Below are 14149 nucleotides of genomic sequence, written 5' to 3' on the forward strand. Positions count from 1 at the left end.
CCAATAAACCTGTTCGCTAAAGATTGGGGGTGGTTTTTGAAACGAAAGTCACATTTTCAGCTTTGCCACCCCAGCCAGAGACCTGGTATCTTCAGGAGGGGACTAAGGCTAAGAAAATGGTTTTTCCTTGTCCTCTGTATTGACCGGGACTTTAAAATCCAGAGGACACATTCATCCTCTAGGGAGAATGGCGATATGGAAAACGTCACCATTTTCAAATTCACTTGGCATACACAAAATGAAAAAGACGGCCGAACTAACAATGGAATCTAGGAAGTCCTGGGAAGGAGTCTTTAGAGCCCATGACACGAAGCACAATCCTGAGAGACTTCAACCAATACAAGGGTTTCGGTGTCTCTTCGGACCCCCTCCCCTGCCAGAGTCGGTCCACTCACAGGCGTGAGCATCTGGACGCTCTCGGCGAAGTTCCCGATGAAGGCCATGATGGTCATCTTCTGCAGGAGCCTCTCGATCTTGCTGAACTGCATCATGAAGCGGTCCTCGTCCGACAAGTTCTCCAGCGGCTTCCTCTCCCGCTCGTAGAGCCGAAGCACTTTCACCTCATTCTCGGTCGGCAAGAACCTCATCAAACATTCCACAAAGTCCACAGGCAGCGTCTTCAAGTCAAAGCTGAGGGCAGATGCGGACATGTCAGTGTTGGAGAGAAAGCCCCCACCCTTTCACCCACACCTCCATCGGGTCCGCTAGGGAGCCACCCAGCCAGTGCGTCACAGATGGACGGTGAAGACGCCCCGTGGTGCTGACTCCTGACTGTGCAGCCAGCACCTTCGCTGGTCCTTCCTGACAACCTGGACCTCATCACATCCCACACAGTTTTTTAAGCTATCACTATAGCTCGAAGCCTCCAGAAATCAGCAGTAAATGACAGTGGGAAGAGGCAGAGGAAGGCTGAATCATCAATGGTGAAGTCATTCAAGGACATGGATTTTAGGCATGTTAAGTACTGCTAATTGGGAGATTAATACTGTACACACAATAGAGAATATCTGGTGAACTCTATAAAATATTTCAATTAAACCAATAACTGGGAATATATTTTATTCTTTAGAAAAAAATGCAACCAAATGCCTGTGCCATAGGGATATTTTGGCTTAAGTGTATACATCCCTTGAAGGAATACCAGATCCCTGTGGATGTATGCTCAATTTGAACCAACGAAGTATCTGCTACAACCTCTATATTGTTCTACGGAAAATCTTTGTTCAGCAAAATAATATAATTATATTTAATCACCATGGCAAACAAGGCATGTACAAATTAAAAACCAAAGCGTGTATCAGGTTTCAACCTCAGAAATCAGAACAGACTGGAGGAATGCACTGGACTATTAGATTATGATCCTGGCTGAGGACATAAAATTGGAACAGATGATTTCTTGGGGCCATTTACTGCAGAAGGAATCCCTGATCAAAATTTATGAAATGTCAATTTATAATGATTTAGTTCCTAAAACATCTAATAACATCCTTATCATATTTGAAAGTCATCATGACCATAAGAAGAGTAGAAAGATTTTTCTAAGAGAAAAATAAATAAAACCAATGCCTTCTCTGCTGTTTAAGGATAAAAAAAAAATAACTCAACTTTGTTTAAAATGTCCTGAAAGCACTAAAAGCAACAGCAATCACATTCCTATTGTTATAAATTGAAATGTGCCTCCATATCATATGTGCATCTGGCGTTGAATGGCATCATCCCACAAATGCCATCACATTCGTATTCAACAAATCTGAATAAAAATCAGATACTCCAGAGAAAACTGACATTTCTTCCTTTTCTTAGCATCTGCAATACTCCACCCAACTTTCCTTCTACGGAAGCTTTGCCGTAGACCTACATGAGAGCCGACCAAGATAATTAATGTCACGATCCCGTTGTTCTTCCAAAACGATTATAATTACTCTTGTAATACAGCACTCCCGAGGGTAATTTCTGGTCCACCTCTTTTGTGTTAACATTTTATTAAGCTCTCAAGTTGCACAGATGTAACACAGGGACTCTCTGGTGTGGGGATATCAAGAATTGCTCCATCGTTTATCTTAGATCCTGCCTCTTAAAATATTTCTGTCATCTACGAATTCATAACTTTCTTGTTTTACTGAAATATAGTTTCCCAGAATGCCCTGCACTTACACATGAATGGCTTTACAGATCTCGTCGGCGGTCTTTCCAGCCTTCCTTAAAGTGATGGCAAGGTTTTTGGCCCTATTTGCTTCCAGTAACGTCACCTTGTTGGATCCCTTCTGCGTTATCTTCTGTTTGCTTGAAGAAAGATCAATGGCAGGACCTTGGGCTTTTGTCTTAAAAATTTCCTCAAATTCATCCACATTTAAATCCTGGGGTAGAGAAGATGAATGAATTAAACTTAAAAATTAAGTTAGGAAGCCACCATTTACACAGTTTGTTAAGTGTCAAAGAACTTACGCGATGCCTGTCTTTGACCATGGCCTGCTCTATTTTCTGGTTTGTGCCCGAGTGTGAGTTATGCCACATATGCAGGCGTGAAAATCGAAAGTAGATGACTGGTCCCAACCAGCCAATTCAAATGCCTTTCAATAATTAGCTTGCAGGGATGGCAACCACAGACTAAAACTACCCATCAAACCAGCTAGTGAGTATGTTATTAAGTCCTCATTCACTTGTAATTTAATAAAGAGTTTTATGCCCTTTTATAAGTTAAGGGAAGATCTTGTGTCAGACACACACACACACACACACACACACGGCATACACTGAAGGTGCTCAAAACTATTTCATTTAACATAACTTTTTAAACAAAGTTTTAAACCCACCTTATAAAATAGTTTCCAATTTTATTCCCTGACATCACATATCCCTTTTTTTTTTCTTTCCATCAAAGCCCTTAAAACACCAGCACTTTAATCACCAAAATGCCCAGGTTACCAACACACCCATTTTGGCTTTGCTGCACAGAGTAACCCGTAGGAAAGATACCTCCAGAATTCGCTCGTCATCAATTTCATTGAAGACCGTGCCATTGATCTGATTTGGCTTCAGGGCAACCCAGTTAAAAACTGGCATTCTGAATTTCGTCTTGATTGGCTTCTTAATTTTCACAGCTACAGAGGTCAGAGAGAACAAAATTAAGATTCCACCAAGACCCCATGACACTCCAGAGCAATCAGACAACAGTCCTTGCAGATGACATGTTAACCCTGGAGGAAGGCTGGCGGGTGGCGCCCGGGTGTTCAAACACCGCACGTGGCTGCGGCCAGAGCAATCCGAGGCCGGCTGGTACAGCACTGTGTTCAAGTCATCTATGAGCTGGGAGCTGACTTTCTTTTTAATTCGGGCAACTGGTTTGCCGCATCACGGTCACAATGTTTGGACAATGCTTAAGACAAATAAATACTGGGGAGCAAAAATGATCAGTCATGCTATTAGACAGCAGAGAGGGCACCTGCTCTGGGGACTGAGATTGAAATTCCGAGCCCCAGTGTAACTTCGACATCCTAAATCCTTGGTTCTGGAACAGGTATCTCTGAACGAATCTCAGAAGATGACCAGAGACTACAGACAGTGTCTCTCTGAACCACCAGGAATGTAGCATCAGGAATGCTGACTTCCAGCCAGAGCAATGCATTCCTGTGGATGATTTCAAAAATGGGGGTTATATTGGCTGTCGAGTTATTTCAACAGACTCAGGGCCATGAGTGGCTGAAAATAGAAAATGTTCAAGGAGACAGAAGGGTACTTGGAACCAGGACTTGTACTGCTTTTTGAGAATGGCCCCCGCCCCTCCCCCTCATGAAGAGCAAGTTCTCCCCAGGGCTCAGCTGCCTGTGACCAGAGGCATGGACAAGCTCAGTCAAAACACTGAAAACCTCTGAACAGAGAGGGAGGGCTCTATCTTTGAGGGTCAAGGGGGCAGCACCAACCCCTCTTACTTTGGGGAAATGAGCTAAAAAGGCAATCCATTAAAAATTCCATTAGTTAATTACACATCATAAAGAAGTCCTCCCAAGCCATTCAAGTTATATATATCTGCCTTCTTAATTATGTCCTGGTACGCCCTCCATGCTACTTGGGAGCTTGGGAGCTTTGCTACTTGCCATCATTAGCAAGAAAAGGAGAACTTCCGCGCAAGGGGAAAAAATGCAAAACACACCTGGGCTTTTACCTGGCTGCCTGCCTCAGTGGGAGGCAGACAGCGCCTCTCATTCCTCCAGAGTTACACATGCGACATAATCCACAGCAGGATGTCATCTGTCATTGACACAAAGGCATGCAGGGACACAGAAACACAGCTTTGCCACACCAGGCCTTCCCACTCCCAAGTGCAACACCTCAGGCCCTACTGCCCAGCAGTGCCGGGCTCCTCGCCACTCTGCATCCTTTGCCTACGCTGCCCAGGAACCTGGGACCCAGGAACAGCCCTTCCTCTGGGCTGGCACTTGGGTGACGTTGAGGGGAAGGAGGAAGGCGCAGGGAAGGGGCTGTGCGGTGAGCTGACCATAATCTTTGGTGAGAGGCCAGGGACGTTTGGTTCCAGCATCCCTCCACAGGCACTGTGGCCTCCGGACACTCACTGCAGGTCATTCCATTGGCAGCCACCTTATTTGTTAACTTTTTAGCCAGATGAGTAATAAGCCTCTAATAAGCCTGAGATCAGAAGACAAGCAATAAAGTCTTCAGGGCAGGCTGTCCTGACTCTGGGGAAGCAGTATGATCCGAGGAGGAGCTCCGTAGGTGACCATGGCATGCAGTGCTCAGGCTAAGGGGGTGGGTAGGTGCTCTAGGAGAGAGCCGGAGCCCAGGGAGGCAGCACCAGCAGCTCGTCCTTGTTCTGTGGTGCTTTCTCTTTTCCCCCAGAATAAACGCAAAGTCCTTCAGGAGCTGAGGCCTTAGACCCAACTATGAAAATTAAACTAAAAGGAAAAACACTCCTTTCCTCGGGGAGGAAGGAATGTGGCACAGGATCCGGGATGTCTGCTTAAAGGGCCATCATCTCTCCTCTACAGGTTCACCTGATACGTGTGGGCAAACCTGGGACAACAGTCAGCCAACACCGAGACTTCCCGCAGACACAGAGTCAAAATGCAATGGGTCAGTGTACGGTGGAGTGGAAAGATGGAAGGCACGGTGTGATCAACGGGAGCACAACGCAAATACTCAACACACTCAGTGAGGAGCAACCTACAGAAAAGCTTGATGGGCCCATCTTTTGTGGAAGCAGGAAGAACAAAGAAAATACAAAACACATTAGATACAGTTAGAGTCAAGCGGCTTAGCAGCTGGCACACTCTTCACATAGAATCCCAGGCTTCTCGGACACATTTCACGAGGCAGCCCAGAGCCAAAATTCATTTCCCTTTGGGCCTGCCTTGAAGACTCATTTATTTTGTTTTAAAAAATAATCCTTTTTAGAAGAGGGAAAAAATGATTTCATTATAGTGGTCCCAAACAGCCATATTCAACTGTGCTAAGTATTCCTAAAGATAAGGAAAAATTTTTAATGAAAAATAATCAGCTGGAGTCCACACCCTCATTGTGAAGTTCCAAAGCACATTCCACCACAGAGACAACACAGGGTGCCGACTGCCCAGCGCCCTGCCGCGCTGACCTCACTAGGACATGGGAGCCAGTCGATCAATCGCAGATTTGAGGAAGTTGGCCTTATGCTTCAAATGCACATTTCCCACCACTACGATTTCCTCTATAAACTGCAACGAAAACTTGACTGAATAAACATAGGGGACCTCCTCCTGGTCCCTGTCTCGGCCACCAAGAGCACACTTGCTCATGGCCCGTTGTGGGGACAGACCTCCTTGGGCCTGCAGAACCAGGGACCTAGTGGTCACAGGTTTCTGGCTTCCCAAGAGCCCTAGGCATATCCCAGCTCTGTCTCTGGCTCTACTGGGACATCCTGATTCTGTCTGGCGTCTTGGTTCCAGAGAGCTCCTGAACAACCCGGCAAAGCATCTCACAACATGGCCCGCACCACTAAGCATGAACGGCCAAATTAAGGCTGAGTAATAAAAAGAGATTAAAGGCCTTGTAGAAACTGCTGGATCTCAAGCTACCAACTACGCGTAAGGTTCTTACAATCCTTACATCTTGTAACACAGAGCCTCCTGTGATTGTTTAGAGGACACAGGGCACTAAAGAGGAGTTTCTTCAATCCCACACACAGTCCTCTAAACTGCGGAAGACACAAAGGGGACACCTCCCCATGGGACCAGCTCCAAAGGCGGCAGTGGGGAATCGGCTGAAGAGAGAAGCAACAGGCCAACGCATTTTAAAATTAAGCAGGCAACAAAATGAACCAGCGAGGACAAGACCCCGTTCAGCAGGGCCCTGGACCCACATCTCAGCCTGGTGGCTCCTGTGCTTGGCAAGGCAGTCCTGAGACCTGGCGGAGCTCAGGTGCGTGCCGGCAAAGGCTGCGTCACATGTGAGGTTTCGCCAGAGAGAAAGGAAGCAGGTCCGAAGGAGAGACACCACAGCCGGCACGTCTCACATGAGCGCGCTTAGGGGCCAAGCCGAATCCGTGAGCCCAGTGCACACGACAATTACAGGCTTTCACATGGAAAACAGCCTGTTGAGGGGGCAGGTTCCTGGGGCTGGTTAAGGCGTTTTGGTTTGTGTATATTCCAAAAGCCAACAGTTCCACGATAACGGGCTTTCTGTTTTTGTCCTTCAGAGGCAATAAAGGCTCTAGAAGAAAGTGGTAGTTTGGGAAGACCTTGCAGGGTTAAAGTAAGTCACTGGTTTCCTGAGAACATTACTGTGTTTGTTACGTGGACAGTTTTATAGAAGTTGGGGTGTGGAACCAGTTTTCTGTGGGCGGCTTTCTGTCACTAGGATGAGTTAGCACCACAGACCGGCTGGGCATGCTGTGGCAGGACATGCTCAGGGACGCAGGCTGGGAAATCTTTGACAGCTGCCTGTCTTTTTTTTTTTTTTTTTCAATACATTTTATTGATTTTTTTACAGAGAGGAAGGGAGAGGGATAGAGAGTTAGAAACATTGACCAGCTGCCTCCTGCACACCCTCCACTGGGGATGTGCCCACAACCAAGGTATATGCCCTTGACCAGAATCGAACCTGGGACCCTTCTGTCTGCAGGCTGACGCTCTATCCACTGAGCCAAACCAGTTAGGGCTGCCTGTCTTCTAGAACCACCGCAGCCTTGGAAATGAGAAAATATTACAGCGGCGGCTCTTCGGCAGAAATGAGAGACCTCGCCGAGGGACTGAAGTGGATGAGGAAGCGGGATCATCTCATGTCACGGGACGGCACCGCAAAGCTCAGAGCAACGCCCCATGCCAGGAAGACACTCGTGGCTGGGAGAACAGCTTGCAGTGTTGTAGAGAGGAGTAAACATGCATTTTGGAGTCGAAGATGAGAACTTACATCTCAAGGCATTAGAGGAACTGTCTTCCTCTGGCCCACACCCACCCTGCCTTATGGCTGGGGGGTGAGGATGCCGCATTGGGTCCTGGTCAGCAGGAAGACGAGGTGCACTATCAGCAAGCATTTCATGCACACCCTCCACTGGGGATGTGCTCACAACCAAGGTATATGCCCTTGACCAGAATCGAACCTGGGACCCTTCAGTCTGCAGGCTGACGCTCTATCCACTGAGCCAAACCAGTTAGGGCTGCCTGTCTTCTAGAACCACCGCAGCCTTGGAAATGAGCCGCAAGCACCAGAGCAGTCTGGTCAGAGCTTCAACTATGACAGATGTCCAGGCGTGTCCGCTGAACCTGTGAAAACGCACGGACCCCCAGAAGGTAACCTGTCTCTCTCCCTTCCCTGGAAAGTGCTAAGACGGTGCAGGATCAAGACCTCCTGCCAGGGAGAGAGGGACAAACCTACTGAGAGAGAAAGGCCTCCTGAGTGTGACCATCTCGCCGGCACCTTAGCAGGATGTTCTATCAAGAGGAGAGACATGACGTTTCAAGAGACCTGGACTTTGAAAGAACGGCTTGAACCCTCGGAAGTAAGACCAATGAGTATTTCTCACACGGGTACCTGGCTGGGTCTTATTCTCTGCTCTTACCTGCTAATCCTGAGTTGAAAACCACTGTGGGTGAAGACGTCCCAGGCAGCGGGGGTGCAGAAGGAGGAAGGGGTGGTGGTAAAGGAGGAGCTGGCACAGTCTCGGAGGCAGGACCCGGCAGAGGCGGAGGTGGAGGGGGTGGGGGAGGCGGTGGCGGGGGAGGGGGCGGAGGAGGGGGCGGCATAGGTGGTGTTACCGGACCATTTTGCACTAGCAAAAGAAAAGAAACAAATTGACTTTGAAAACAGGGGAATGGTTTTTCCGGCAATAGGCCGCGTGCACACAGAGAACATCAGTGAGCAGTGAGTAAAGGAAAGAACAACAAATATCCCAATCCCACCCCATTCTCCCACCAAGGCTTCTTACCTGTTTCAGGTGCATCTGACAACAGAGGTAGAGGTGGGGGAGGAGGGGGCAAGGGTCCCGAGGCGGCAGCCCCCGTTACTGGTCCCACTGCTACTTCCGAGCCCGTGGACAACGTGCCAGAAGCCACAACCGGCAGTATGGCGATGTCCCCATCCCCTTTCTTCTGAATTTTAATGGTCCCTTGTTTTTCCAGTTCATGAATCCTTTTTTCCAGGGTAGACTGTCTTTGAATGGCTTCTTCTTTTTCTTTGACCATTTTCCTTAAGGTGTGAACCTGGGTATTTGCATCTTTGTAGATTTCCTGCAAAAGAGTCCACGGTCAAGAGTTTGTCTTCACAGGACACGCTTGCCTCTCACCACCAGATGGGCAAACTGAGGACAAAGAAAATAGCCAAAAGGCAAAAAAAGAAAGAAAAGAAAAAGGATACTCGTATAGAGGAATTCTATGGAACTCAGCCAGAACCTATAAAGTCCCATTCGTTATTGTTTGCTCACTGGCAATGCATGCAATATATGTTAGCAATTCTTATTGCTAATGTGGTTCTTTCAGTTAATTAAGGCTCGACTTTCCCTGCAGGGGGGAGAGGCACAGAGCAGAGATGACCCAGACATGATGTTGGAGCTGATTTTGGGTTATCCAGTGGGTATTCCGGTGGTCTAGCATGTTTTCCTTTCACTCACTTTAAAATTCATTTTAACTCTGGATACATCAGCTAGCAGTAGCCAAAGGGGCCCTACATTAGCCTTGGACGGAAGTCAGAGTGGATTAAAAATCTGCAAGATGTGGGATAGCCTGCTGAAGAGTGACCAGGGGCTGGCTGGCCCTGAACGGGTTTCCCCAGCCTTCACAATGCCCCCGGCCAAGCACAGGGCAGCCATGGCTGCAACCTTTTCCGTCCGGGAATACAGTTAACAAACGGGCCAGTGCTTCCCTCCACTGATCACTTATTTCTGTCGAGGTTTTTAGCCGAAAACAAAGAAGTTACCATTTCAATTCAAAGGCTGTCCCGGTTCCTTTTCCTGGGGGCTCACAGAGGCCCGCAAGAGGATTTTATGGCACCGACTTGCTGGGCCTTGTACAGGGGACCTCTCACCACAAACCTCCAGCAGGCAGGGAGACGTTCTTCACACCCCGTCTATGATTAATCATCTGAGAGTCTGCCCTTGAATTGAGTCCATATGCTACAACTCTGTCTCGATGGCGTGCCAGAAAGTAAGTTTCCTAGAGTTAACTCTAGGACATGTCAGACGATCAAGCAACACACACAGACACGATAACCATCGCATAAAACGTGCCATTTCATTAACGGTGGTGCAAAGGCAAGCCATTTGCCTGAACGCCCTCCAGGCATTTCGGTGGTTTTATGTTCCCTACGATTCCAAACACATGGATGGGGCTCCATAAATACCTGACACGGAAGGTAAAACAATGCTAGCGCCAAATAAAATAGCTGTGCTTATCTGATAGTAAAATGGATTGGTTTTGCTTTGCCTTTTTTTCTTTCCTTTTTTTTTTTTTTTTTTTTTGGTGAATGCCATTAGGTCTCGCCTGGGTTGCGATTTCACCATTTCCATGGCAACCACCAAATCTGGTTTCACGTAGAAGCGAAGCCAAGTAACAAAGAAATGCAAGTTCTCTTGAAAATAAATAAGTGGCATGGATTAAATCCATGCTGTATTTTTATTTCTAACCAAATGAGGGGTCTACATGATCAACTCCAACTCGTCCAGATGGGAAAATATCGTTGCTCCCAAAACCTGTGATAAGGACATACCGCCCGGAGCGTTTGCTTGCACACGCACGTGTAAAGCCCACACCTGTGCACTTTTCTTTGGAGGACCACCTCGGAAATAGTCCCAACAGATAGGCTGCCCCAGTGCATTCCTCTGACATGCAGGCTCGGCCAGACGAAGGCCGGAGCGCCCTCCCCACGGTGCCCACGGGGCCGCTGTCACCGTCACACTCACTCGAACCACATCCAGCTCCTTGTTCCTCTGCATGAGCTGCTTCTCCAGTTCCACGATCTTGGACATGGCTTCGTTCTCCGTGTCTTGCAGCTTTTCAGACAACTGTAAGGTTTGAAAGGGAGGCCATGTCACAACCCAGGGTCACCTTGGTCAGCGCCTGGGTCCTCAGCAAGTGGAGTCGCTCAGAGGCCGGCAGGGGCCCGTCACAGCCCTGTGTGTGCTCCACAGGCTGTTTTACGGAAATGTTAATATTTATGCTATGGCTCTGAATACATTCTGTTTTTAATGGGAATTAATTGATATACGGTCCTTAATAAAACCCATACGTTCGTTCTTTCACGTCTCTCTCCATTTCTGCAGGGGCTGGAGAAGAACGGGTGAGGGAGGAGGAAGCCCACCTTTCCCCCCGAGAAAAGGTTTTGAAAACTGTTGATCCAGAAAACTCGGCTGTGTTATTCCAGGTAACCAGTTGAAAAAATACGACTGCTTGTTTGGACCCAAACTACCCAAATACCAAAAGCCATTTTGGAGGGGCCGTTCAAGCACACAGGTGGCCTGCTACCAAAGCGGTGACACAGGTCTGGCCGTGCAATGCTGGCAGAGGCTTCCAGAGCAGGGCCGGGTGAGCCATGGGTCGGACAGTTACCCTCCACATGAGGCTCTAGAACTGAGCAGCTTCGCACTTCTCACCTCTCCCTGAAAGCGATCGCAAGTGAAGAAAATCAGGGAGGCAGGGGGAAGGGACGAGGAGAGACTTACATCGATCAGGTCAGAATACCATGCAAATTTCTTAAGGGAAGAAACACTAAGCCTGTAAATCAGGGGTCCTCAAACTTTTTAAACAGGGGGCCAGTTCACTGTCCCTCAGACCGTTGGAGGGCCGGACTATAGTTTAAAAAAAAACTCTGAACAAATTCCTATGCACACAGCGGCGGCAAAAACACCCAGCGGGCCGGATAAATGTTTTCTGCAGGCCGCATGTGGCCCGCAGGCCGTAGTTTGAGGACCCCTGCTGTAAATGCTCTTCCCAAGCAGGTGTCTGCCAGGCATAGCCCGCGCTGGGAGTTCTGGCAACTTGGCTTAACCACAGCCACGAAGATGCACATGTCAAGAGTGATGGGAAAAGGTGAAGGACATTAAACACAGGTAATACTAGGAACTAAGAAAATGTGGAGGATGCCGAAACAGGTTTGGCTCAGTGGATAGAGCGTCAGCCTGCAGACTCAAGGGTCCCAGGTTCGATTCCAGTCAAGGGCATGTACCTGGGTTGCGGGCACATCCCCAGTAGGAGATGTGCAGGAGGCGGCTGATCGATGTTTCTCTCTCATCGATGTTTCTAACTCTCTATCCCTCTCCCTTCCTCTCTGTAAAAAATCAATAAAATATATGAAAAAAAATGTGGAGGAAAAGAAACGTTCAAAGGGGAAAATAAATGTCCCTCCAAAAGAGAGAATTCATTTCACTATCAAGGACACTGTCAGGATCCAGCAGAAGAATCGAGTCCTCACAAGGCCTGGGTTTTTAAGCAGCACCGTTTTTCCATTCATTCTTGCAGTATTATACAGTATCAGCTGCGTGGATGAACAAATGAATAACCTCTCATCCTCCTGGGTCCACAGCAAGAAAACCCCCTGAATGGAAAACGAGTCCCAGCCCTGAGACAGTGCAAACATCACACTGAGAGGACACGCTGCCTGAAAGAGCAGGCCATGTGGAAAGCGCACCGATTCCCCTGAAAAGGCTCATTGTTGAAGTGAATCTAGAACCTTGAGTAGCCACAAGGCAGGAATGAGCAGACCGGCATCAGGAAGCTACCAGACGCCCTGTCCACGGGCTTGTGTGGACACATTCGGTAGAAGGTGACTCATATTCAGAAGAAGAAACTTATTCACCTAGGGCCAAGTGCACACATTTGAGTTGCACTTCCCTGGAGGTAATGCTTATCACGTAGCACTCCTGTGCCAACAACAACGTGGCCAGGGAATGTGGACTCGGCAGACACTGGGCAGGTGCGCTAAGTCAAGGCCACGATCCCACGGAGTGTGAAGTAACGCACCTGCCTTCCTGAGGGAACCCCGAGTGATCTCTGACAGCTCCCTAGCTCATCCCTACACTCCACGTCCTGTCATTCACGGCCACCAACGTGGACACTTATTCTGCTCTGCACCCCTTGAAACACAGGCATGTTTTCCTTTTCTGGGAAGTAGTTACATGAGAGAGGTTTTCTTCCAGCTCCTCCACCCTTTCCAAGGCTGCGTTCTTGGTCTCGGCGTCTTCCAGCAGAGCTCCCACGTCAAACACGTTGTCCAGGTACGCCTGGATCTGCACCTGTAGCTTGTCACTCTCCGTGTGTTTCAGCTTCTAAACATCAAATGGCAAGAGCAGGGGGGTTAGCCTGTCTGTGGAAACAGAACATAACTGCCCAACAGCCTACGTAGTTTAGTCTTTTCCAAGAGAGGGTTTGATATGTCCTCCTCCTTAAGAGAATTTAAGGAGTGACCATCCCAGAGGGTCCCATCCGCTTGCTTCCTGGGGAAGACCCTCTCCCAAATATACACTCATTTCCCCAATCCTTCCTGTGGGTATATTCCCCATGTGGGTATATTCCAACCTAACACCTTTTGATGCAGGTGAAGTCAGGAAAATAGAAAAATTAAAAACAACTTTGAATGGGAACAAGAGTCACGGGTAACATAAAACCTGAGAGCTATCTGTGTAGGAGGAGAGATTGGAGTGGGTGGTAACTGGCCTGGGTAATGATGGCAGTTCTAATTGGAGGTAGAGTTGGGGGACAGTGGGGCAGGCATGGATAGACTATATTGGCCTGGGGGCTTATTTTAACACAAATTGCTAGAGCCCACCCTCCATGATTACTAGTACTTCCCTACAACACTGCCCCCCACGAGGAGCTCAGGGTTCCCCAAAGCACAGGTCAGGAAGCTCCCCCCACCCCCATTCTCTGCATCCCAGGCCAGGCATTCCAGAGGAAGTGAGCCAGCTCTACGGTGAAGTTAGAGGTCAAGTAGACCAGGACTCTTCCTTAGAAGTAACGTAAGTCAGGGCTTTCCCCGGGGAATACATGAGTAGCTGGAATAATATCTGGCACATGGATGGTGTCAATAAACATGTACTGAGCAAATCAATGGCTCCTCAACAAGGCTGGTTTTTGTAAACAAATGAAGCATTTGTACACTATATGCTTATCATATTCTTCTATTCATCAGGGTCCAGAACCCACAGAGCAGGAAGTTAGAGAAACAGAGTGTTTTGAAAAAGTCTTAAAATTTTCCGAGGAACCCTACTCTGCATAAACCCCCAGGAAAGCAGACTTTCTCCCCGGTCTGATCTGGCGTCCTACCCCTGAGCTTGCTGGAAGAGAGTACGTTCCATTTTGGTCTGGGAGTCAGAACTGAGAAAGATTTCTAAATAAGGGTGGAGTCTAGAAAAAAAACTGGAGAAGTTTAGCAGGATTTTTCTCAGATTTCACAATGAACAACAGGTGCTAACACGTTACTACCTGTAACCCGGAGCCTGAAGTGAGTTCTGCATGGCCATCACAAAACTGAACCCGGAGCAGCATTACGGAGCTCCACACCCAAATTCTGTTCTAATGCTGCTCCTCTCAGAGCACGTGGGGGAAAGACAGACAAACCACGATCTCAAAATACCTTTCAGTACATTATCCTATCAAAGATATTAGTGGATCTTTAAATGGGAAAACAATTCAAAGCAATTCTTCAGTAGAAACCGATCATGCCTCTCTCTGAG

At 48.0% G+C, this 14149-nt stretch overlaps 1 protein-coding gene across 1 annotated transcript in view; it reads right to left on the minus strand.

Moving 5' to 3' along the window:
* The window catches only part of FMNL2 (formin like 2), a 299629-nt gene that overhangs the window by 17371 nt on the left and 268109 nt on the right, over positions 1–14149 (minus strand). Inside the window, exons 12-18 of the mRNA XM_023756136.1 lie at positions 12593–12742; positions 10382–10483; positions 8414–8714; positions 8048–8257; positions 2977–3101; positions 2155–2357; positions 396–630 (exon numbers count right to left, since the gene is read on the minus strand). Coding sequence (XP_023611904.1) covers positions 396–630; positions 2155–2357; positions 2977–3101; positions 8048–8257; positions 8414–8714; positions 10382–10483; positions 12593–12742 — 1326 coding nt within the window. The remainder of the gene's footprint in view (positions 1–395; positions 631–2154; positions 2358–2976; positions 3102–8047; positions 8258–8413; positions 8715–10381; positions 10484–12592; positions 12743–14149) is intronic.

This window comes from Myotis lucifugus, unplaced genomic scaffold, assembly GCF_000147115.1.
Source record: "Myotis lucifugus unplaced genomic scaffold, Myoluc2.0 scaffold_89, whole genome shotgun sequence".
Lineage (NCBI taxonomy): Eukaryota > Metazoa > Chordata > Mammalia > Chiroptera > Vespertilionidae > Myotis > Myotis lucifugus.